Source organism: Lytechinus pictus, chromosome 10 (assembly GCF_037042905.1).
Source record: "Lytechinus pictus isolate F3 Inbred chromosome 10, Lp3.0, whole genome shotgun sequence".
Classification (NCBI taxonomy): domain Eukaryota; kingdom Metazoa; phylum Echinodermata; class Echinoidea; order Temnopleuroida; family Toxopneustidae; genus Lytechinus; species Lytechinus pictus.
In genome coordinates, this window is record NC_087254.1 from 2,550,357 (window position 1) to 2,575,491 (window position 25,135).

At 36.7% G+C, this 25,135-nt stretch overlaps 1 protein-coding gene across 2 annotated transcripts; it reads right to left on the reverse strand.

Moving 5' to 3' along the window:
* Positions 1-388: 388 nt before the first annotated feature.
* On the reverse strand, positions 389-21,612 carry LOC129268950 (WD repeat domain phosphoinositide-interacting protein 2-like). 2 transcript variants are annotated; one of them, XR_010294735.1, is made up of 11 exons: positions 21,405-21,612; positions 12,925-13,007; positions 11,677-11,843; positions 10,246-10,533; positions 9,629-9,699; positions 9,206-9,313; positions 8,222-8,386; positions 5,394-5,498; positions 4,495-4,739; positions 990-2,470; positions 389-820 (listed from the first exon to the last, which is right to left on the reverse strand). XR_010294735.1 is itself a non-coding variant. In XM_054906402.2 (10 exons), the coding sequence occupies exons 1-10, from the start codon at positions 21,473-21,475 to the stop codon at positions 2,313-2,315; spliced, it is 1,461 nt and encodes a 486-aa protein (XP_054762377.2). In that variant the 5' UTR covers positions 21,476-21,612; the 3' UTR covers positions 389-2,312. The 2 variants fall into 2 exon arrangements, 1 of the variants encoding a protein (XP_054762377.2); XM_054906402.2 differs by having other exon boundaries at positions 389-2,470.
* Positions 21,613-25,135: the final 3,523 nt, after the last annotated feature.

The following is a 25,135-nucleotide window of genomic DNA, read 5'->3' on the forward strand; positions in this document are numbered from 1 at the left end:
ATTATTGTTTATAAAATGATGTGATATCTCAGAAATAGTATAAAAATTGATTTAAAAGCTAGCTAACAAATTTCATTTGTTCATCATAAATTTCAGAAATATCCCACATAAAGCGCATCATGAAAGATGGGCGGCATGACAGACGGTCTTTGGAAAGACCCTTTTGTGCGATCGGCCCCAGGTGTCACATACATGTACATGTACTAGGGGAGCATTTCATGTAAGGACTTGTTGGATAACTTTAACCGAGTCTTGTTGTTGTTGTTTGATATCAGGTGTTCATTCATAGTGAGAGTACATATGCCATAAAATCATAATCGTTATTTTTGTACTTAAGGAAAAAAAAAACTAGTATAAATAAAATATACAATTTTTGTTCAATATTTAAAAAAACTATTGATGTTTTGTGAGTTTAATCTAAAATTCACTGTGGCCTTTTTTTATCAATAATCAGACATCTTTGCTTCTCAGTCAATCACAAAGATGCCTGATCTGAAAACTTACTGGTCAGATGACAAATGGCTGGTGAAATGATTTCCTGGAATTCAATAATGAGTCCAACTTGAGTCTTTGTGAAACCTCCAACTGTTAACTTGACATGCATCCATCTCCTTGACTTACACATGTATTGTTCAACATAATATACAACTCAACAGTCACATATTCTTTCATTAAAAATTACTGTTTTTCCTCCACCATTGGAATTATATACCTCCTCCAAAATCACTGTGTCCAATATCATGAAAAAATATCTATCTATCAATAGAAAAAAAAAGGCTGGCCTACAAGCACTACATAAAATTCCTGTTGTGAATTATACCTTGGTCACATTTGCTCTACGGCGGCCGTACGGCGAGTCGAAAACAGTCGTTTTATTCATTTTCATCCAAAGCACCTACCGTATATGTAGCTGGTACAAATTTTTTTTAAAACGGCTGGTTTCGACTCGCCGTACGGCCGCCGTAGAACAAATGTGACCAAGGTATTACACATCAAATGACATTCGTAAAAGCCCAATCAATGCTTTTAGAATGATTCTGATATGCTGAAATGTAGTGATCTTCTTGTACTAGCCATGTGTAGCGCATCCATCATTCAGAATACATGCAATTACAGTGAAACAAGCATATATCATTCTTCAAGCATGTTAATATTCAGGTAAGGGTATTGCCAAAGGATCAAACAACCTTGAAAAGACAGCTTCCACAGAGATCTTTCGGTTGATAAATGTTCATAATTGATTAATAATTGACATTTGTATAACTTGTGGTCGAGTGGTCAGGACTCTTGTCTTTCAATCTAAGGGACGTGGGTTCTATTCCAAGCCATGGTGTGCTTTCCTTCAGCAAGAAATTTACTTGTATTGTGTTACACTCAACACAGGTGATGTTAATGGGTAACTGGCATGAAGAAAGAAATTCTTTGAATGCTTGAGCGCCTAGGCAGCCCCGATAGAGACTGGGTAATAATAATAGCAGGGCCCGATGGGAGAACAATTTACAGAACTGGAGTGACTGCAGTTGCACACAATTTTAAGAACAATTTGCAAATTTGTTTGGTGAAAACAGACTAGGAAAAATATACATTGCAAATGCAGCAAGAAAATCTTTCACTCTTGGGGATAAATTGATGGAAAACACTGTATGATAACAAAACACATATGACATAAAACAACAGATGTTTCTTACACACGAATTTCCCATTTCATTAATCATGTATGATCAACTATATATAAGTCAAATGTACTGGTAGTTTGAATTTTTTTATCTTGAAAATGAATAACAGATGGGCTAAAAGAGATAATGATATTAAAAAATAATTATTTGAATTTTGGAAGGGAAAGAGAAGGTTGTTTAAATAGAATCTTGGTTAATAATCCTCTTAGTAATAACAGCAATATGCCCACTTGCACTTAAAAATCAACTCTAAGGTAGACAAGCAGAGTCAGTTTGGAATTTGCACAGCCACAAGAACATCAACACAGAGATACACAACAGATGAATCCAGACTGGCATATCATAAAGGATATAAATTGTAAAACATTGCACTCTATCTATGGCAGGCCATTCATGACATTGTCTGCCTTTGCCAATGGTCTCATAGAAGTGAGCAGATTTTGCTCACAAATCTCATCTATAAAACTTACATTTTCTACAATTTATTTTTGGCAGAAAATAACTATTTTTAAGATTTGTGAGTAAGCTTCACCATCCTATCAGAGACCATTGGACAATGTAATTCATGGCAAAGATGGCTTGCCATATGTGATGCAATGTTATATGAATAGCCAAACAGAACCATATTACGGGGGATCATTCTGTGTGTTGCATCATGGGAGGGAATTCATTGTCATCATCCAGACGTAGTTGATTGAGTCCCATCCCAGGGGAAGAGAATTGGGTATCATCTGTAGCAGCCGTTACTAATAGGTCATCATGCCTGTGGTCTACTGTGCTAGGTAACATTGGTTCTGCAAATAAAACACAAATTAAAATGATGTTAGAAAAAAAATCCATAAATTGGGTTGAAAGAGAAATGCCAGTAGTTGCAGTAAACACTGATTTCATGAGAAAGTCTGTAAACCAGGCTTAATTGTCAGTATATCATCGAGGATCTAGATCTGGTACAGTTACATAAACTGAACTTTGTGAAATCTTGAAATCTACACTGAAAAATGTTCAAACTGAAGATCACCAACACAGATAAGCGCACGTGGGACAGTGTATTATTATTGCCTTGAACGCTTGACCTGAATCCTGCGCTTATTTGCTGATTTCTCAGCAATTACACAATTTCTTCCAGAATTCTTTGGCACATATGTTTTATTTATACAAACAGACACTTTGGTGGTCATTTCATTGGATTCTGTACGAACTCATTTTGATATCGTTACCACAACTGGCATTTACCTTTAAGCAAAATGCAGCTTTCCTTTTGAATATAAAATGCACAAACATATACCGTAATCGAGATTTAAATAAGAATAAACCATTTCTATATTAACCCTAAAATGGCCGGGGGGGGGGGGGGGGTTGAATCAACCCCCCCTCAACATTTTCTGCGATCATTCCGCCGCGCGAAATATTTTGACCGCGCCACTCACAGAGTTTATACTTTTAAGTCTCGCGCATCTTTTGAGACCAAATTTGCGACGCCCGGGTACGCGGTTCCGAAATTACGCAACATTTTGTAAGTGCATGTCAGACCAAAAATTGTTCCAAAACGTGATTTTGTGTACAAAGTCAATGCAAATTGAGTTTTCTCATCTTATTCATAAAGATATGATTATTTCTACTTTAAACAGCTGAAAGCAATTGATTTTAGCATAATTATGCTTCAAAAAGGTTGTGCAATAAATCTGGTGAAAAAAATAAAGAAAAACAAAAGGTTGAAAAACAAAGAAATACATAAGAAATTCATAAAACAATAAAATACATAAGAAATTGATTTCCAAACCGAAGTTTTTTTCAATTGCCATTGTTAAGAATGCTACAAAGAATATTTTTACCAAAAATTAGCATTCTAGGAGCTTTATTTAGTGAATTAGAGCAAAAAGTATGATTTATGCATAAATTAGCATAATTAATTCATATAAAATAAAATCTCATTATTTTGGAAAATTTTACCATACAGCCTTGTAGATTACATCGCACACTACCAGCGTGCAAATTTTTGCGGCGCTCACGCGATCGGCGGCCGAGATCTCAGGGGGGGGTTGAATCAACCCCCCCCCGGCCACAGAACAGCCAAAAAAGCCCGGCCTAGTTAGGGTTAAAGATTAACAATAGGCACAGGAAATGGTAGACTACAAAAGTGTTCTAGTCATCTTTTCTTTGTACTTTATTGAAAGATTGCAAAGAATAATGATAATTATGATCACTACAATTACCTATACAGTGCTTATCACTTAAAGTCATGATGACTATAATTCATTCGTTCTGTAATCAAATCATACATGAAAATCTGACCTTTCGGTGAAATACAATATGCAGAATTTTTAGTTTGAGGCATACTTTGCCGACATCTGTGAGGTATCTGGCAGGAAAAGACTTCCGGTTGTCATTTAATCTCCTTAGTTTGTGACTTCAAATTACAGAAATATGAGTTCAATCTTTGATTTATAACTCCTGAACTGTTTAACACTAAAGTTACTGAAGTAAAATATGTCAATACAACATTTTCAAAGTCTATTTTTCGTAATCTATCCTGTCAAATAATCTTTTGGTTGCTCCCTTTTCATTGCATGCATCGATCACCATCCCAATATCAGTTATTCCAGACCAACATCTCGTTCACTTGTAATTAAAAAACATTTAGATCTTTTGCTCATGCATGCCCCACATTGTGCGATGGTCTTCCTCAAGATATCAAAAACCCTAACTCTAGTGAATCCTTCAAAAACCTTTTGGTTCACTTCTCAATTCTTCATTGAGCAATATACAGGGTAAATTTGGCGCTTTAAAAGTCAAATTTATTATCATTCATATTACATACCTCTAGCAGGACTTCTATGTGGCGATGATGAAAGCAGATCAACATTCCTGGATCCCCCTGTAGCCGCAGCAAACGTCTTAGCAGGAGCTGGCGAGAACCCCTGCTCACCCAATACTCCTCCCTTAGCTTCGGCTCCTTCACTATGCTCCTCGGATCCAGCACTGCTGGCTCCTTCTCCTCCTGCTGATGCTCCTGATGTAGCTCCTACGAGTCCTCCGCCCCCTGCATCAGCCTGTCCGTCTAACCTGGGGAGCATTTCATGAAACAAATACTGATTTTCACTGACAACTGTTAAAAGCTACTGAAATCCTTGCATCTGATTGGCTCAGAACTAAATTGGTGAGTGAAATATGTTTATGAAACACTCTCCTGATGATAACTGGTTAACATTCTCATAAAATATACATGTAAGTACTGTACAGGGAATAATTTTCCTGGTATCACATCGCAATTTGCTCCCCCTTTTTTAAAGACTGCTATGCATATACATAGGACTGTACATTGCATAGTTGAGAGCTTTTCTCTTATGACCAAAAAATGCTATTCAAATTTTTAAAGCAAAATTATTTCCTGATGTATTTATGAAGAAAGCACATTCTTGATTTTGACCTGAGGCAATTATTGATCTGTATTACATTAATCATCAACACTGTTTATGTTTACTTAAACCATTGTTCTTGTTTGTGGTAGATTTGTGCATGATACACATTCATAACGTATATATATATATATATATATATACAAAATTATCATTATTATATTCCCTATCTTCGCCTAGACTAGCTCCAAAAACCTAGGACCCAGTTTCATAAACATCATTGTTTGTAGTGAGTCCTAAAATCCCAACAATCCTACAACATCCTCCAGGGTACCTTGTATCTCTAGAGATAGATTCCTACCTGTGTTGTTTGAGTAACGTACAATCTCCTCCATCAGTTGGGTCTAGATTATAGATGTAGATAAATCCATCAGCAGCCGCTACAAGGACTCTAGGCTTTGAGATGCTACACATAGGAATACAAGTAAATATGTGTGACTCTCCATGCTTGATACTAAGAAACATTTGTACTATCCAGTATGAAACAAATGTGCTCCTAATTTGAAAATAGTGAATGAAGTATATGCTAGTATGAGAGTTTAATCATGATATATAATGCGGCTCTATAGTAAATAGTGGAAGTAAAATACGAGCTGTGATTGGCTAGATTGGTACCACGTGACCTCCCTTCAAAAAGTTATATTGTACATATGTACAATGCATGTATAACTATTGATTTTTGGAGGGTAAAACCCGTGTTAAATGAATGGGGAGAACATCAATTAATGGCAATGCGCATTTAGCCAGTCAGTCCTGCGTGACTGCATTCACTAAGCGCATGCAATGCGCTGAATCTTAATTTTTATAGTGACGTGTGCAACTTTACGTTAAGGATGGTACATTTTGGATGGTATGTGTGCAACGATACCAAGGTTTGATATTCAGCCTCCCATTTGCTCGCGTACAACAAGCTAAGTAGGCGTTGTACAATTTACTATAATAAATAATGAACGTTCTGTCATAGAATATTACTGGACTATATGAACTCCAAATGTAAAATTATCCCTCATGCAGGTCTACTTCACCATGGCCTTAGGCCACGGTGAAATAAACCTGCACTCGGGATAATTTTATATTTGTCGTACATATAATCCAGTATATTGTACACTATTTATATACTAGTATCATTTATTTCTGTAAACATATTAGCTCACTGCATTATATTATCAATTTCTCGTCATACTTTACAGATGGGACAGCTGCACCACTACCATTAATAACAAAATCAGTCAGAATAAAATGTTGGTACCAGGCAAAGAGTGCTTAAACTGATTTTACTTGTGGAATTCATTTTCATTGCTGTTAATCACTAGGGCTGTGCATACTCTCATCCAATAGGCTGTGCATATTCTTTCTGGCACGTATCTTTAGGGCAATTCCATAAAATGATCAACCTTTTTGTACATCCCACCCCCATTTTTCTCAAGTCTTACTTCGCTTCATAAACTGACCAAGTCATGGTCCTTTGAGAATATTACAGACTGTCAAAAGAACAAGAAATCAGAGACAGAAAAATTTCATGAAGGTCCCAAATATAGGGGCTTGGACATACATATTTTATGGAATACCCTTTATGATTTGAGAAAAAGGGGCAAATGAATGACGCTGTGTTTTTTATACTATCAATCAATGAAAAAAAAAAGAACCAGTAAGTAAAAAAAAAAAAATAACCTGTAAGTAAAAAAAAAGAACCAGTAAGTAAAAAAGAGAAAAGAAAAAAAGGTGCAGAACAGTAGCTTGCAAAGCGTGGCACAAATTATACCTTGTAGTAGAAATTAATGTGACTTTTTCAAAATCATACATGGAATACATTGTAGATAATTTGAAACAATATGGAATTAGAGCGCAGCAGAATTTCTGATGAAAAGAAACATTTTTTTAAAATAAAACAGCAAAAGAAAGCACTTAACCAATAAAGTATAATATCCAAACAGTTTATGAAAAATGAAAAGAGCAAAATATATAATTTGTTTTTCAGAAAGCCAATGATACCTTCTTCTATCCTAATTGTTTGTGTTGTGAACAATTCAATTACCTGTCTGTTATGGGAAGGCTTATATCCAATCTATCATGTGTTGTAACACTATTAAATTAATCAAAATGTAATAACAGGAAGGATTTAATTTCCATAACATTTGGAAATATATCAGAACAGTAAAATTGTGGTCCTTTGAGAACATTACACACTGTCAAAAGAAATCAGAGACAGAAAATTTCATGAAGGTCCCAAATAGCTGTGAATATTTTTTTAGAGGTAAAGTCTTTGATAAAGCTCAGTAGCATGTTTTATAAGAATGTTTTATAATTAACATAGACATAAGTGAGGCAAATTGCACTACGTATGCTAATTAACACACATTGTTAGAGAAACAAAACTTGCACAGACAAACTCTTGACAACATGATGATGTCAATTTCATTGTGATGTCATGAATGAAGAGTCTTTTTGCTAACTCTCAACAAATAACTGCGCACTAACTTCCTAAAAGATTCGATTGGTAGCAGTTTTTTATTTCCTTGGTACAAACGATTGCTTGCCTCTTCAATACTTTTTTTGCAGCTGAATACCTCACTGAATTCATAGAAAATAATGTAACAGAGCTTTGTGGTACTATGCTTTTAAAATGAACCTTACAAAGTCTGTCATGTTCTAAATGATGTACTAGAAGTCTGAGATTAAAAAAAAGATACAATATTGAATTTCAAAGAGAAAGAGAGAGAGAGAGAAATAAACGTTCATACTATCCAACAGACGAATTCAAGCTATGAGCAGTGAAATATGTATTTCTAAATATTTGTTTTTTTATTGAATTAACAATGCTTTGGTAAATTTGTTCTATCAATTATAGCATACGGATATCACAATATCAGTGATGGTCAAATGCATGGATCTTTCTTTTTGTTGAATTCATAATGCTATTTATTTGTAGAATGTGAACATTCATGTATGGTGTCAATGTTTCTCCCATTAATAAATAAGATACTTGCTACCGTTATTGATTCACCATGTAGAGGTATGAGCAAGTTAATTCATTTTCATGATTGCCTCTTATGATTCTTTACTTGTAGAGCAGAACAAGAAAGAGGCTGAAATGACGTCATTGAACAATGCCTTAAAATGTAAACTCACTTAGCGAGTGCACAGACATTCTTGAGCCCTGAGAAGGGTAGCTTGACGATAGCGAATGCTCTGTCCTGCGTCAGTACCTCTGTGACTTGAGAAGGTAGGTAGTTAGCAGGAGTCATCAAGGCTTTACCAAGGTAACCCATCCATGTTGAAGGCTCTTCTGTAGGTCTGAATAAGATAAATAGGAATTTAGCACAACATGAGGGGAAGGGGAGGGGGAGGGAGGGGATCACAAGGTATGTCTGCGAGAAAGGATGTCATGAAGTGGTGTGGCGTGTTTTTTTACTGTATATACCTATGAATTCTCAAGTTTGAAACAACCCAGGGCCCCGTCTTACAAAGAGTCAGAATTGATCCGATCAACGTCAACAGTATGGAAATCCCTCTATGTCCTGATTTTTATTTTCTACAGGAAATTGCCCAATGTCCTTTGTAAGCAAAGAGAAGCACACTGAATAATCAAGAAAGTATGAATATACATTCTATACATAGCATCTAGAAAATATTTTGAACAAACTTGCATTTTAGATGTTAACGTTGTTGGCCGTCCATCGTTGTGGTTGTTCGGATCTATCGCAACCCTTTGTTAGACGGGTCCCAGGTCTTTAGAAATTGTCAGCAATTTCCCCCCTACTTTATTCTCATATCATATTTTTCTTCACTACTCTGCCCCTACTCCTAGCGGCATTGCCCCCGGGCTCCGTAACACAAAGATTAGCAATCAATCGCTAAATGAACTGACCAATCAATATCAATGTTACACGCGCATTAGGTTTAAAATACTGACCAGGGACCAATCAGAGCGGTTCTTTCATATTTGCAATTCATCGCAAACCTTTGTGTTACGGAGCCCTGGTTAGATAAATGTACAAATGAATAAATTCCATTACATAGACATGTATTCGCCCATTCAAACGAAGAGGCAGAATTAAAACTCCACTATGGACTCTAATAAGTCCCTGAGTGTTTTCAGAGCATCAAACTTACTTTTCTTTTGGCTGTTCAAGCTTGAAGATGTGAACCGTCTCTGTATTACTGGATGCGCACAAGAATATGGAATCAGCGCTGAATGCTAAGGAATTTATGCTGACACACCTGTCCAAGACAATAACGAATTGAAATTGAAAATTGAAATAACAATAATAATAATAATGACATAATAATAATAATGAAGTAAAATATCACTTATAGTTATCCAGCAAAGCAACAAGGAAAATTTATCTAGGTGGGTAGTGAGCTCATTGAGACCCATGCAAGAAGTCTTGGTTTGCTCCTCATAGCACTAAATAGATTCAGTACCATTATACTGATCAAACACCTTGATAGAGAGAAGCAATTACAAATAAGTGTCTTGTCAATAAGTGTACCAAATCCATTTTATGAATGAATATTACAAAACTCCATCTTCACCTCTTTACTCCTCTTCTGAACTCAAACAATTTCTTGCCATCTGGAATGGAAAATACTCGTATCACTGTGCCCTGATAAAGAAAATATACAAAGGTATTTTATGAAACAAAATGTAATTCATTGAAATAAAGAGGCAAATAGCAAATACATGAATACATAAACTTCTTCACAATTAAAATTAGAATTTTCTGTTTTGAATATTTATCAGTTTCAATTTTATGATATAGCATGATAAAGCACAGGGGTGGCATATTTTCAAGTATTATTTTGTCCACAGACACTCTTCTTTTGAGCGTTTGTGTAGAAAGTCAATGGGAGAGAATTATATTTTCAATCGACCGGGAAATATAATTTTGACCAGAAAATATGCTAACCCTGATTGAGCTTTACTCTACTCTCTTCATACTGCCTGGCCTCTGTTTCATAAAACTTAACAAGGTAAATCCAACTTTGTATTTATGGTCACTTTCATGGAACCCAGAGTTTGATTAGTTCTAAGCAATGTTACCATTTGAGTTGCCACTGATGGTAGAGTGACAATCGATGGGTAATTACATTTCTAGTAAAGAAGCCATGATTGAAAGACAACAAGTCAAAAAGAAAAAGTCAAGGTCTACCTTCTCTGATGCTGTTGCCAGTTTTGTCCCTGTGGTATCAAAAGCCAGTGCTGCTAGTGGGCTATTGTGGGCCGAGATCATGGTCACCGCCTGTAGGTTTACAGTGTCAAAGATCTGTACCTCACCGATCTGACTGCTTCCGGGATAGGCCAGATAGCAGTTATCATTGTTGATTGACAGGGCACACAGCCCCAGGGGGTTGGGAGGGGTGTCCCGTATCGTATGTAGTACTTTCATATCCCGAATGTTATGAACGTAAAGACTTTCTTCCAGCGCCACTATTAATCGCTGTAAACAAGGTAATTCATGCAGATGATTGATCAATTGTGAGAATCTCATGATTGAAACTGATTTCTATCAAATAGTGAATAATGAGATTACAATATTAGAATAAATCATACTGAGAAAACGACAAGAACTTATATCATATCCAAGAATGCAAGAATATACATGTAGGAAGGGGGCAAAGAAGACAAGGAAAAAGCAAGTGGGTTGGGTTGAGGGAGGAGGATGTACTGAATCTTGGAAATGCTGTAAGTAGGTGAATCCAGCCACCCAGGATAAACGGACAAATTGGATATAAACTTTGGTAAACTGGTTGATAGCTGAAGTTGACAGGTCAAATATTCCAGTTAATTTGTTCATTATAAACAGTCATACTGATTAATTGTTTAGGCTCAATGGAATGAATACTTGAAATTGTTAAGTATCTTTCTCATGTTCAGGCCATTAGGAAGACACTGCGCTAAATAATAAAACAAACACGCTGACAATGGATTCTACGGACATGATCTTGGGATTATCAGGAAATAGGTAATCTGTATGGTTCCTTGGACTTTGGATTAGGAGTTTTCCATCAACATTTCAACAGCAAATATTATCAGACTGGCTTCTGAAAGCGGTCAGTTAATCAAGGACAAGTTGTGTCAATACTTCACCATGGTGTTTTACAGATGTCATATGACGTATCATGTGATATGGAACATCTGGCTTACTGTAATCAAATGATCAAATTTAATATAATACTCAGTATTTATCTGATTATTTTTTTTCGGAAGAAAAAAAAGGTTAAGTTCAATGGTGGTGTTACCCTACGTAAATCCCAGTACTTATACTTCTTCAAGTTAAAAAAAAAATCCCTATATAAAAAGAAAAAAGAGAAAAAGGCAGTGTCATAAGAGACACTGTAATGAAATATGTGATTGATAAATTACACTGATTAAAGATGTCATCATCATCATCATCATCATCATCATCACCATCATCATCATCATCATCGCCATCACCATCATCACCATCATCATCATCATCATCATCATCATCATCATTACCACCATCATCATTATCATCATCATCATCATCATCATCATCATCATCATCAATGCCATCCACACCATCATCATCACCATCATCACTGCTGTCATACCATACCTTGCGATTTAATTTGACGGCTAGAATAGTATTGGAGTAGCTATAGTTACAGATCTCCGTGCCTTTCTTAAAGTGGCAGACCTTTAGCTTACGAGGTGCTGTGAGGGACACCACTGCCACCAGACTACTGGAGAAAAGCCTCTCAACAATGCAGATATCTTCAGAGTCTATGAAGAAGACAAACACAAATATATTGTGATATATATATGAATTTGTGATATATATATATATGAATCATCAATCCACACACTTTGCCACTTAGGTATTACATGGGTACCTGGTCAAATGAGCCACCAACTTAAAGCCCCCGTTGCACTTATTCGGAATCAGCAGGAATCAAGCAGAACCAGCCGGAATGCAAATTTTTCAAAATTCGAGTCACATTCGGGAGGGAATTTCGAATTGATCGAAATTTGTAAAAATGCCGTTCGATGACCTCAATGCTCCTCAGTGACTCCTCAGTGCTGACTGACGTTGCAGCAACAGCTAGCCGTGCTGTTATGCGATTCGATTCTCCCATGGATGCGATTGGAATGTTTCGAATGTTGTTGAAATGTCGTCAGAATATTTGGAATACAGTCAGAGTGCTGGTGGACTGCACTTTGAATGCCGTTCGATATTTCTCCAGTTCGAATGCACCTCGAAAGTTTTGAGCATGAGCAAAACATTCGGGCCGGACACAAGAATGGACCCGAATATTTGGAATGCACTCAGAATGCAGTCAGAATTTTTAGAATGCACTTCGAATATCCAGGAATGTGCCAAGAATTTTCATTCCGACGGCATTCCGCCTCTAGTGTGACTAGGGTAGCCGTTTGGAAACTCTTGCAGTAATGCTCCCCAAGGAGTAGAGTGTGTAAAGGCTAATTGTCTACAGTGGCCAACTTTTCTCTTTCCCTTTGGTGGCCTTAATAGACAGGTTTGACTCACTGTATGAAGAACATTACTTAACATTTACTTGACATTGTCTTGACATTACTTGACATTGTCTAACATTCATTCATTACAGACAATATCCAACAATGTGGGTTTTTACAGCTGGTTATATTCAAATACCCAAATATAATCCCTTTCTGGACCCCATTGCATAATAGCTACTGTTATGTTAACTTTGCCATCCAATAGTAACTACTATGGTAACAATGCTCAACAGCCAACAAAAAATCAAAGATTCCATGGAAGTTACCATAATAATGACTTTAATGCAACGGGCTCCACTAGAGATGATGAATATAATGGTTTTCTTACCATGTTCATAGATCTGCTCTAGCTTGTCCACAGATGTCAATGAGAAGAGTCTGTAGCTTGTTTTTGTGCCTACTGCCAAGGATCTACAAGGTCAAGCAAATCAAAGATAAAACATAGAATGGGTTCATCGATAACAGATTGGAATATAAAAAATTAATAATAATTTTGAAAAGGTAAACATTCCATGTATTTGCAAAATAGAGACTTGTTTAAATCAAATTTTATGACACCATTCATGGGGTAAGATGGGGGGGGGGGGGGTCCAATGCCTGGAAAATTTTAAGCGGATAAAGCATCACCTTTTGCTCTGGGTTTTTTCACATACATAGCCAGGAGAGGTGTCGTCAAGTAAAAATCTTTGGCTAATGTGAGGTCACCCTCCAAATGGCCTGACATTTCTTTGTATTATTACACATTGAAATGTTTCTGGGGATTTATTTAATAATTTCTGACATCTTACTATCATCCCAAACACAGACGGTATCCCATTTAGTGCAAGCGCTTATGGATACACGCATTGCCCAATATTGGCCTATGCTTTGTCTAGATTTTAAGCATTTTACGAGGTCTCACTGAAATATTAATTGATGGTCCACATTTTTTCCTGACACTTGAGAATATACAGAATTTTTTCATGATATTACTCGTTATTGGATATAATACAGAAAAAAATTGTGGCAGGCCAGTACCCCGAAGTACCCCCGGGACTACTCCCAAAGGGCAACTCCTCCGGAGGACTGATTCCCCCAAGGATAACTCCCTGGAGGCTCCGGGGGGGGGGGGGGGGCACTTCCATTGATGAGTGGATATCATGCACGTCCATGGGGTTTCGAAAAGCACCCTAAACAAGTATTTTCCATGTTCTGAAAATACACCCCTTGATAAGTATTGGCGTGTGAAATACTTTTTTCGCTATACATCAATGGCTTAGTCGATATATTTGATGATGAGTGTAGGCCTGTGAGTTTGGATCAAAATAAAATATCTTGTTTGTTATATGCAGACGATCTTGTAATACTTTGCGGAACTGCACCTGGGCTCCAAACCTGTTTAAATAAATTAAATGATTACTGTAATAGATGGGATTTTAAGATTAAAATGAAAAAAAAAACACAAATAATGATATTTGATAAAGCCGGATGGGTAATAAGAAAAAAATATTTCCTTATAGATAATGCCCCCGTAAAAATAACAGATGAATACAAATATTTAGGACTCACATTTAAACCCTCCGGTTCCTTCACGTTAGCCATCAAACAGTTAATGTGGAAAGGAAAGAAAGCCACTTTCTGTATCAGAAACACTGTACCAGACAATAAAGTTGCAGCACTTCCACATTTAAAATTATTTGACTTATGTGTAAAACCCACTCTATTATGAAATTTGGAGTTTACCAACGCTCTTACGTGAAGATAAAGAAATAGAATTCTTCCAGAAAAGATACATAACCAATACTCGAAAACTGTTCTTGACGTTCATAGATCAGCAACTAATGGTGCTATTTTGGCAGAGTTTGGGCGATATCCCTTATATATTTCAGCTTTAAAACATAGCATTGGATAAAATACTGGCATAACAAAATTTCAATAAAAGATAACAGTCTTGTAAAAAGAGCATATGATGTGTTGCTTCATTTTAATAACGGGTTTCAAAATTACATACAAATATTATTAAAACAAATCAGTTTCCTTCATGTGTGGGAAAACCTGGGAACCTTCTCAAAAGAGCACTTCTGAAAGCAATTATGAACAAACTCAATGGTCATTATATAATATCATGGAAAACAGTCTTAACGATAACATCCAACATTCCATTGACCAATGCAATAAACTAAAAACCTATAAAACATTGAAATAAGATTGAAAATTACCTACTATTAGTTATTGAAAAGATGCACATCACTAATTTTGCAAAGTTAAGAATAAGATTTAGCAAACTTATGATAGAACAAGGTAGATATAAAAGGATTGCTGTAAACGACAGAATATGCCCTGTTTGTACGACTTATGTAGAGGATGAATACCATTTCACTGGACACTGTAAGGCCCTTAAAGAACCCCAAAATAAATTATTTAACAAGTTAAAGGAGGTGCTGCCGGATTTTATGAGAATAACTAACAAAAACAAATTCCAATTGATATTAGGTAGCAATGACATGGATATCAGCAAAATATGTGTTGTCGGAATAAGTGACATGTACGTTGAGAGATTAAGGATAGAACAAGGGATTGGTGCTTGAAAGGAAAAGATAACATATATGTTTGTGTATGTATGTGTGTATTATGCCTAGGTTAGGGACAGTGATTTTCCGTTTCAAAAAATTGCCTTTTCCGTTTCAGAAAATCTCAAATTCCGTTTCAGCATGTCAGAAAACGGAAATTCCGTTTCCCCATAGACTTTGTACACACGGAAATGTGACAATTCCGTAATACACATTTACATGCACACTCGCACTGGTCAAAATTTGTATCTGCTACTGTACCAACAACACAATAAAATCCGTTCTAATCGGATCTATGCGGGTGAATAAAATATTTTAACACACCCATTTTGCATGCATTCATCCTCACCTTTCATATTATTAGCATTATTTCACGGTGAAATGATATTTCATCGATAATTTTGGGGGTTTTTGGACATCGTTATCATCAGTCATCGTCTTTTCCCAATCCGCCATCTTGGATTTAAAGACCACGATATCGTGCTGTTCCATCTTCAAACGTAGAGGGCAGCAACACACAACTGTGTACATGTAGTTGAACGATACATGTGTGCATGTGAAGCCCAACGTCAACCCGGCCGCGCCGGGTACGGGTACGGTGCGGGGTACAATCGAGTGTGCTGATGTCGAGTGCAGTCACGATGTGTGAATTGTCATGATAGTAGCGAAGTGAGATCGTGTTTTCTGGGTTTTTTTGGCCATTTAATATTCTCATTTTATTGTGATTTTGGAGTAATTTCTGTTGCTATTCTGTGTATTTTGAGGGAAAATACGTTTTCCGTGATTTTCCGTTTGAAATGCCATTTTCCGTTTCAAAAGGCCCTTTCCGTGAATTCCGTCCGTTTTCCGCGATCGCGGAAAATCACTGTCCCTACTAGGTATATTATGTATGTGTGTGTATATTTATGCATTGATATATATGTATAGAAATATATTTATATAACATTATTTATTCTTAATTAATACATAATGCTGTGTAAATGTATATAATATTATATACATACATCTTTTTCTCTCACATCTAACACTTTATCCAAGATTGGTATTTTTTTCCTTTTTTTAAATATTTTGAATCCCAAGATTTTGCCTTCAATGTTACTACATGTATGTTATGCTTATGTTACATTAATTTTTAATTTTTCTCGTGTTTCGATGATGATCCTTCAATATCAGGATTTTATATCAATAAACTTTTGAATTTGTGAAACCCTATCCTTAATAAGTATTGGAAACAAAACGCCCGGGGGGGGGGGGCACTTCCATTGACGAGTGGATATCAGGCATGACCAAAGAAACGTGTAAAAAGGATCTCTTTTTCAAGATTGGGCACGTTACTTACCGGTACGTTAACATAATAAGGGTGTCAAAAACACTAATACTGAAAAGGGGTATACAATACCTAGGAAAGCTTTGATTTTACAGTCAAATTTGCGACGGTATAAAAAAGACTAATGCTTTATAATGGATATACCTGTTGCCCCCAAAATATGTGTTGTATAGAGTCCGATTTAAGTGGGGAGGTACTAAACCCGAAGCAAAGCCAACGTCCGTGATCATATCCGTAACATACATGTATCAATTAAAATATCACAGTACTTGTTTAGGGGTTCAATTCAGGGAATACTTGCCAAGGGTATCGTTTTGTTTCCAATACTTGTTAAGGGTAGGGTTTCACATGCCAATACTTGTTGAGGGTAGAGTTTCACATGCCAATACTTGTTAAGGGGTGCATTTTCAGAATATGGAAAATACTTGTTTAGGGTGCTTTTCGAGACCCCATGGTATCTACTCGTCTATGGAAGTGCCCCCCCCCCCCCGGTTATAGACTCATGAAGATGGGAGAATTTTCCACAGTTGGTTCCCTTTTTGAAGAGTAGATAAAGATAGCTAATGAGATTTATTTCATCAATGATGATTCTGACAAAATAAATCTCACCAGTAGTATACAAATAATGCATGCAGCCGAGTGCATTAGTGGAAATGCAGAGCACGTGAGGTTTCTTTAGATAGGTGCCGCACTGTGCACGAGCCGCTGGCGGCGAGTGCCCAGTGTGCACCATCTGAAGAAACCGAGCTTTCTCTGCATGTACTTTTAAGCACGACAGAGCAAGTGCATTATTTGTTTTATAAAATAGCAACACAGAAAAAAAAGTTACAGTACAGTTTTGTTGGACTTCTCCCGGGACTTCTACTGCACTGGTTTGCTTGAGCGTGCAATGTCAATTTTTCGTTGCGCACCTTTTGCACTGCCGTGCAATGCACCAGAAAAGTTGGATGTCATGTGACGCGTATTGGTCAATCGCGATGCTTGAAATAATACACCTATTTTATAACTGTCTTTATCTAATAATCTAGATCTAGGCCTATGAAAAATTCTCCAGAATTGTTCGTGCTGGTTCCTATTTTCACGAGTAGATCTTTAAAGAGATCATTAAAATGATTTATCCCCTTTAAAATACTAATCTTGTTTGTGATTTATTAGTGAATTGCCTATGTAATAATTTTCTTTTCAATATAGAGAAAGTGGCAGAGGCCAGAGTGGTCTTGAACTTTTGAAGTCAGAGCTGGGAAATGCAGGGTAGATTTAGATAGATTAATTACAAAATTATAATTCCACATTTGACTAAATAAAACTAGGGATGCCACTCGCGCTCCGAGAAATTCCTGTCAGTGCGCGCTGCCGATGATTATCCTCACAAATTCTTGGCAGGAATGATGAAAGTTATTCCAACAATGCAAAAAAGTACATATATATAACAAAAACAATGATACTCACATTAACCTGAAGAAAAACTCTTTCAAGTTCTCATATTTTCATACCCATTACTGACACATATTTCAACTACGACGTCGATGAAATTCTAGCATAATCAACCCATTCATACGTAAGATCAGCTGATTCCCATTGATCAAGATTTCAGGACCGAAGAATTTGATCTTAAGCAGGGGGGATCGGAGTGAAGGGTATTTTGAAACTCTATTAGCGACGTAATCATATTGCCCAATTTCATTTTTTAAAACCCCATGTCAAAGTGGAACATTCCAAGTTCATGTCCTTGACAACGAAAAATCCTAAGGGCAGGCAATTGGAGTATGGAAGACCAGAACAACGTCTATCATTGATAGGTTGATTAGTACTAAGATTTCTGAATGTCTAAAGGAACTTTCGTCAATTTCGCTTGTGATTGCACAATCCTGATTTCTCACAATTCATATCCAGCCATTTTCATGATGATCTGATAACTTGATCACTCTGCTATTGGAGATAAAAACCAGGTATGCCGATTTCACTTTCTAAGTAACCGAGTAGGCACATTCTCTCGTATGAGCCTGTGTGTTATAGTGAATGACTTCCGGGAAAAAATGGTGACCCGTATTGGCTCGCGAAAGTGTCAATTTTATGTGAGGACATGTTTCCAAAATCAATTAACATCGCCCAAAAATCCACTTTTTTAGACCCCTTATTTCTTAATTATGATGTTAAGGAAATGCGATTGTGACATTTTTATTGCAAGATGCGGTCATTTAGATAAGAAAATTTCACTTTTGTTCGAGATTTTGCCCATGTCATCGGATGATTTTGTTGTGTGATAGGGAGCTAGTGAATGTGTGGGGTGTATTGTAAAGAGTTTGTGGCTGTGTTCAGTGGTATTTTGCAAAGTATGCTGAACGTTTTATTTTGTATACGGCAATTACGAGTGTTGAGCTGTGTTTTTTTTCTTGAGTTAATTTTTTAATTTAATTTTTATTTGAGGAAAAGTATTTAACGTTCCAAGGCTAACGGCAAGGGCGAGGCCAGGGGCATTTTCATTTCATGGTTTATTTATTTCCAGTAAAACAATCATACACATACTGCAGCTAGAAAGCTGAAATGTATGTATTTACCAAGGTATAACAATTGCACATGTAGCATAAAACAATAATGTAATGATAAAACTAATGGTACATTAAGAAAAATCCAGTATACAATGAAATTATAATGAAAATATGCACTTCACAAGTTATTAAGGAGATTAATGAAATACGGTATTGCACTGTGTTTAAAACGGGAGGTCCTGCACTTGTATTGCATATCTTTTGTTTATTGTGTAAAGTCATGCCAACAACGTTCCTTTCCGGTAACCAGTTTTACAGTGTGGATTTTTGCTCACAGATAATGCAAAATCAGAGCATAATTGTTCACGTCTATCTTTTAGTGTATCCAGTTTGCATCGTTTTAAAGCATCTTCATAAGTTAACTAACTTTGACCTAAGATAATTTTACAAACTCTCTTCTGGATTCTTTCTAGTTTCTGTAAATGGTCTAAAGTTAAACTTCCATTAAACACAGGCACACAATATTCTATAACAGGGCGGATGTATCTGATATATATTTGTATTAAGTCAGAAATTGGTAATTTATATTTTTTCACTAATCTAAAGTTTTTAGTATGGATTGGAAGTTACATGTACATCAATATGAGATTAATATTATATTTCCTAGTCTTAAGGACCTCCTAATATTAATATTTTGTATTAAACATTGGCTTTTGCCATTTCTTTTCCATTTAGTTTTAACTTTAATTAGGCAATTTTCCCATTCGTTATGTACAAATGAGTATTTAATTACTACCTCATTTGCATATTTATTGTATATATGCTCACAAGAAAAACATATATGAATCAAAATAACAACATAATTACAAACACTACATCTGTGTGAAATTTTGTGATTAATTGCCCATCCACTTTCAAATTAAGCCATTTTCGCATATTATTAGCTGGAATTTTCCTCTGGGTCCAAAGGTGAAAAATTTCTGTTTTCCCCATATTTTGAACTCCGTTGATGAAAACAAAAAGTAGTTTGGAGTCTTTGGACCCAATTTTTTAGGTACTTGTTGGGGGTTAATAGTTAGGTGCCCCAAGGAAAAGCAACCTCTATACTTCATCAAGTTTTAAAATAGGTAGCTTCAAAAATTGCAAAAAACACATTTTTGACATTTTGGCCACTTTTTGGCAGAAAATCTGCCTTTTTTCAAAATTTGAATTGGCCATATCTCGGCAACCCCTGGTCCAATTTTGATGATCTTGGTGTCATTTTACTCGTGTTTCAGTAAAACTATTTAAAACTAGATTTACAACACTTCAATTTTTGGGGTGGCATCCCTAATAAAATAAAACCTTGGCCCTTGCGCGGAATCGTTGATGTCATCTGAAAACTTGTCCACCCATTGAAATCTGCATCTGAGCCCAATGAATATCGCACGAGGAAAGAGAGAACCAGTTGCGTGACTTTAACGTTACTTACAGAGCTTTTGCATCGTAAACAAAGCATTTTACATCATTTTAAAAATTGCTGAAGCGAGGATTCAATTCTTTAATTATTTATGACGTCATCGCAGTGAAACTGAAAGGAGGTACAATTTCGATTTGGTGAAAAGTTCCCAAAAGCATGGAAAGACCCTGAATTAAAACGTTATAGTTTGTTTTGCAATTTTTGCAATGTTTGCTGGCGTTGCGAAATTCGAAGAAATGCTGGCCAGACACTGCAGGACTCATAACCCAGAGAGCTCCAGCCCGCGTAGCGGGCTGGAGCCCAGACGCTCAGTGTGCAAACGGGCATTCAGGTGAGAGTACCGTGAAGTTTGGTCAAAATAATTTTGATAATACATAATTAAAACAGAAATTAAGCACTTAACACGATTGTATGGATGATAGTCTAACGAGTGGCAGTTTCCTGACATCGAGGCACAGACTGGAACCTCAAAAAACGATCAGTTCTGTCGCGGTGGCTCTCCTTCTTTCAAAATTCATAGCAAAATGGCCGTTCGAGAGGGTGTAGGGCGCATGCGCGAATTTGACAAAGTCTATATGCGCTAGTGCTATACTAGCCTCGGTCTCGATCGGCCATTTTGTGTTGAATTCTGAAAGAGGAGAGCTACCGCGACAGAACTGATCGTTTTTTGAGGTTCCAGTCTGTGCCTCGATGTCAGGAAACTGCCACTCGTTAGACTATCATCCATACAATCGTGGTAAGTGCTTAATTTCTGTTTTAATTATGTATTATCAAAATTATTTTGACCAAACTTCACGGTACTCTCACCTGAATGCCCGTTTGCACACTGAGCGTCTGGGCTCCAGCCCGCTACGCGGGCTGGAGCTCTCTGGGTTACAGGACTCAGTGACATGACACTGCACAGTGCACTGTCACTGAGTGAATACTGCAATGGTGTAGACAGCCAATGGCAAATGACGATGTCGAAATGTCGTAGGTACTCACGTATAATCTTGATTAAAATTGACAAATAGAAGATTCGAATTTGAATCCGAGGGCTGATTTGCGAGGTTCATCGAGGCAGATTTCCTTCCTTGTCAGTCGGAATAGTATATTCGAAGCATGGCAGTTGATTTTAGAGCAGAAAGTTCAAAGTTGTGGAATTCTTGTCGAGTCTTCGTTCTCAGTGTTGTTGTATACATAAGATTGTTCTATTATTTTGTACATTCACATTGTACAGTAGAATGCATAAGAAATCATGTTAAACTACTACAGTCTTTATTTGGGTGCCTTGAAGCGCATGCGCAAAACTCAGCTGTCTGCTTTTTGAGCCTTTGTATAAGTTTGGGGGGTTTGTTTATCTAAATATGGAAGAGATGATGAGGTCAAACCAGCTCACTTTGCACAGTCTGAAAATCACACAAAGAAAACGCAGACTCAAAGAAAGAAAAAAATATGATGACATAACTCACCCGTTTTAATACAGTGCTAGGTATAATTGGAATTCTATTCCAAGTGACCTAAAATGGGAATAGAAAAAATTGTCTATTATAAGAGGAAATTGAAAGAACATATTTCACTTGAGTATCAACAGGAAGATGCAAGCGATATATTAATTTAGCCTGGACTTTCTTTGCCAGTTATATTTCTTGCTTTTCTTCTTCTTCTTCTCCTTCTTCATCTTCTTCTTCTTCTTCTTCTTCTTCTTCTCCTTCTTCTTCTTCTTCTTCTTCTTCTTCGTCATTTTTTTTCAAAAAAATTATTTCAAACTGATATTTTTCTTTTATGTGGACATAAAACAATATGCCACCTGGATTTAATTACGGCCCCAGGGGAATTAATAGGTACTTAATTGTTACTTAACCAAATACCGTATAAAATTTGGTTTTTGCATCTATAGTACAATGTTTTTCCGCGTGCTCCGTGCGGGAAATGATTCCATCTATCATTGGAACTTTTGTTAAGGTACATTTACGCAGGAATGTCAATATATAGGCATTATTTTTGCCAATGAATAAACAAGAAAATGGCAAACGCTGTTTTTTTTTATAGGCGGATTCAGGTGAGTTATGTATACCTCTAAGTTGATTTTAAAAAACTACTTAAATTCCCCTTTTTTTTTTTACAGTTTTATTATAAATTTCGGCTCGCGATTTGCGCTCGCATTGTTAAAGATATATGTAACCATGCATCCTATTCATAATAAAAAAAGTGCCTTAAGTGTCCATTTTTCAGGTCTTAATATCAACAAATTTCGCGCTCTCATAAGGCTTATTAGAGAAATGTATTTAGAATGCCAAGATTCTAGGTTTAAATCTAAAACACACGCACGCATATTTATTGAGATACACAGCTTGTTCTTTATTTATTACGCGCTTGAAATATTCACCTTCATGCTCCAATTATTAATATAGGAAAATACCCAATTACCCATCGTTCTCATGATTTACAAAACATGAATAAATGTCCCAAATTAGGTCTAAATTTGATTTTCCCGCTCGTGCTTCGCGCACGCATCAATTGATCATTAGTTATATACCTATCCTGTTCATGATTACAAAAATTGGTTAGAATGTCTTTTTGTTTAGGTCGGCGTGACAAAATTTTTCAGCACGCGCTACGCGCTTGCAGTAATTAATACGCATCTTGTTCAGGGTCACAAGCATTGCCCAAAATATTATATATATATATATATTTGCATATGTGAGTGTTTGTTTTGTGTGATCGAGTGCCTTTGGAATGTTGATTCATGATTTTGCCCCCCCCCCCCATCTGAAAAATGGATCGACACCCCTGCTGAAGGAAAATTGTTTTATTCAATAACAATAAACATATATAAGAAAAATCCGATAAAAAATGAATAATCACGTGTACATATAGGCTTACGACAATCAGTTCTATAGGCCTATATGATCTTCTTGCACTCTTTCCTTATCATTGTGATAATAAATGAATTGATTGAATTTACTACCAAAATCTCACTGTCAGGTACAATTACATTATATAGTACACCCCTTTATGAACGAAAACATTTAGTAATTCATAATATCATAATAGCAAGATGCTTATTGATGTATAGCCCCAAATAATCAAATGTCATTATCATCTGATAGTGAAAACAATGAATAAAATAATAAATCACAATATTGTTCATCAAATTCAGTATCTATTATACATACAATTGTGGTCATCTTGAGTGAATATTATTGAATGGTTCAATATGGGGGAGTGAGAGGTAAACACAGGCCATCCACTAGCGTAGTGCGTACCTACGGGGGGGGGGGGGGGGCAGGGGGCAGTTTGCCCCCCCCCCTGACGAGCCACAACCCATGCAAAGGACGTATCCCTGCCCCCTGACGAGCTTGAAGACCTTTACTGCCCCCTGACGAGCTTGAAGACCTTTTTTTGTGTGTGATTGAAGACCTTTTTTTTTTTTTTTTTTTTTTTTTGCTTGTCAATTTTTTTGGCGGACGGTTTTGCCCCCCCCCCTGTGGAAAATCCTAGGTACGCCACTGAGGCCATCCCTGAGATGACTTTCACTGTTAAGGGTGAAATCAACTAAACAACAAGTAAAAATACTTCTTAATGCAATTAGTTTTATTCAATCCTTCCGACGAGTGAAGTATTCACGATTTTCTTTTAGAGCGTAACTTTTGCCAATCAATCCTGTGTATAAGAGTGTTTGTTTTTATAGACATTGACTTATTGTTCAGACATGTATCATGTGTAAATAGTTTTTGTTGTTCTGCTCTGAAGCGCCTTGAGCATCTAATCAAGATGGAAAGTGCGCTATACAAATATCATGTATTATTAATAATATCAATTATTATGCATCCTTTTCAATTATAGTTGACCCAAGACATTGAACTCTTTGCCAATCAAGCTCTTAAATATTTCGGGGACATCCCGATAGACCGCGGGTCCGATAGACCGCGGGTCCGATAGTCCGCGGGTCCGATAGTCCGCGGGTCCGATAGACCGCGGGTCCGATAGACCGCGGGTCCGATAGTCCGCGGGTCCGATAGACCGCGGGTCCGATAGACCGCGGGTCCGATAGTCCGCGGGTCCGATAGCCCGCAGTGTGTGTAAAATTATGATCAGATATATCAAATGTCATCGAGAGGTCCAAAGGTGAAATGATACGAGACCATGGGGTTCTATCAGGTACGGATCCATGGGGGGCCGAGGAGGAACTGCCTCATCCCCCACCCCCAGCTAAAAAAAAGAGGGGGGGGGAAGAGAATAAAAAGAGAGAGAGGAAGATGGGAAAAGAAGAGAATAGAAAAGAGAGTAAGAGGGGGGAAGGAGAGGGAGAGAAGAAAAAAAAGAGAAGAAAAAGGGGGAAAGGAAAGACAAAGAAAAAGGGAGAAGAAAAGGGGGAAAGAAGAGAAAAAAAGAGAGGAGGGAAAAGGAAGATAAGTAAAGAAAGGAGGAAAAAGAAGAAGAAAAAAAGAGGAAGGAAGAGAAGAATATTTAAATAGAGAGGAAGATGCATGGGAAGAAAGATAAGAAAAAGATAGAGAGAGAGGAAGAGGGGAAAAGAAGAGAAGAAAAAGAGAAAGTAAGGGGGAGGAAGAGAAGAGAAAAGTGAGAGGAAAAGAGAAAAAGAAAAGACGGGAAAAAAGAGAAGAAAAGGGGGAAAGAAAAGATGGGGAAAAAAAGAGAAGAAAAGGGGAAAAGGAAGACAAGAAAAAAGAGAAGAAAAGGGGAAAATAAAGAGAAGAAAAAGAGAGAGA

Excerpts from the sequence above, each read along its gene's own strand:
- LOC129268950 (XM_054906402.2), bottom strand. The coding sequence starts at position 21,475 with ATGAACCTCGCAAATCAGCCCTCGGATTCAAATTCGAATCTTCTATTT. Across the intron at positions 10,534-11,676 it reads CCGTCAAATTAAATCGCAAG|CGATTAATAGTGGCGCTGGA; the intron begins GTATGGTATGAC and ends CCTTGTTTACAG. Across the intron at positions 2,471-4,494 it reads ACATAGAAGTCCTGCTAGAG|AACCAATGTTACCTAGCACA; the intron begins GTATGTAATATG and ends TTTTATTTGCAG.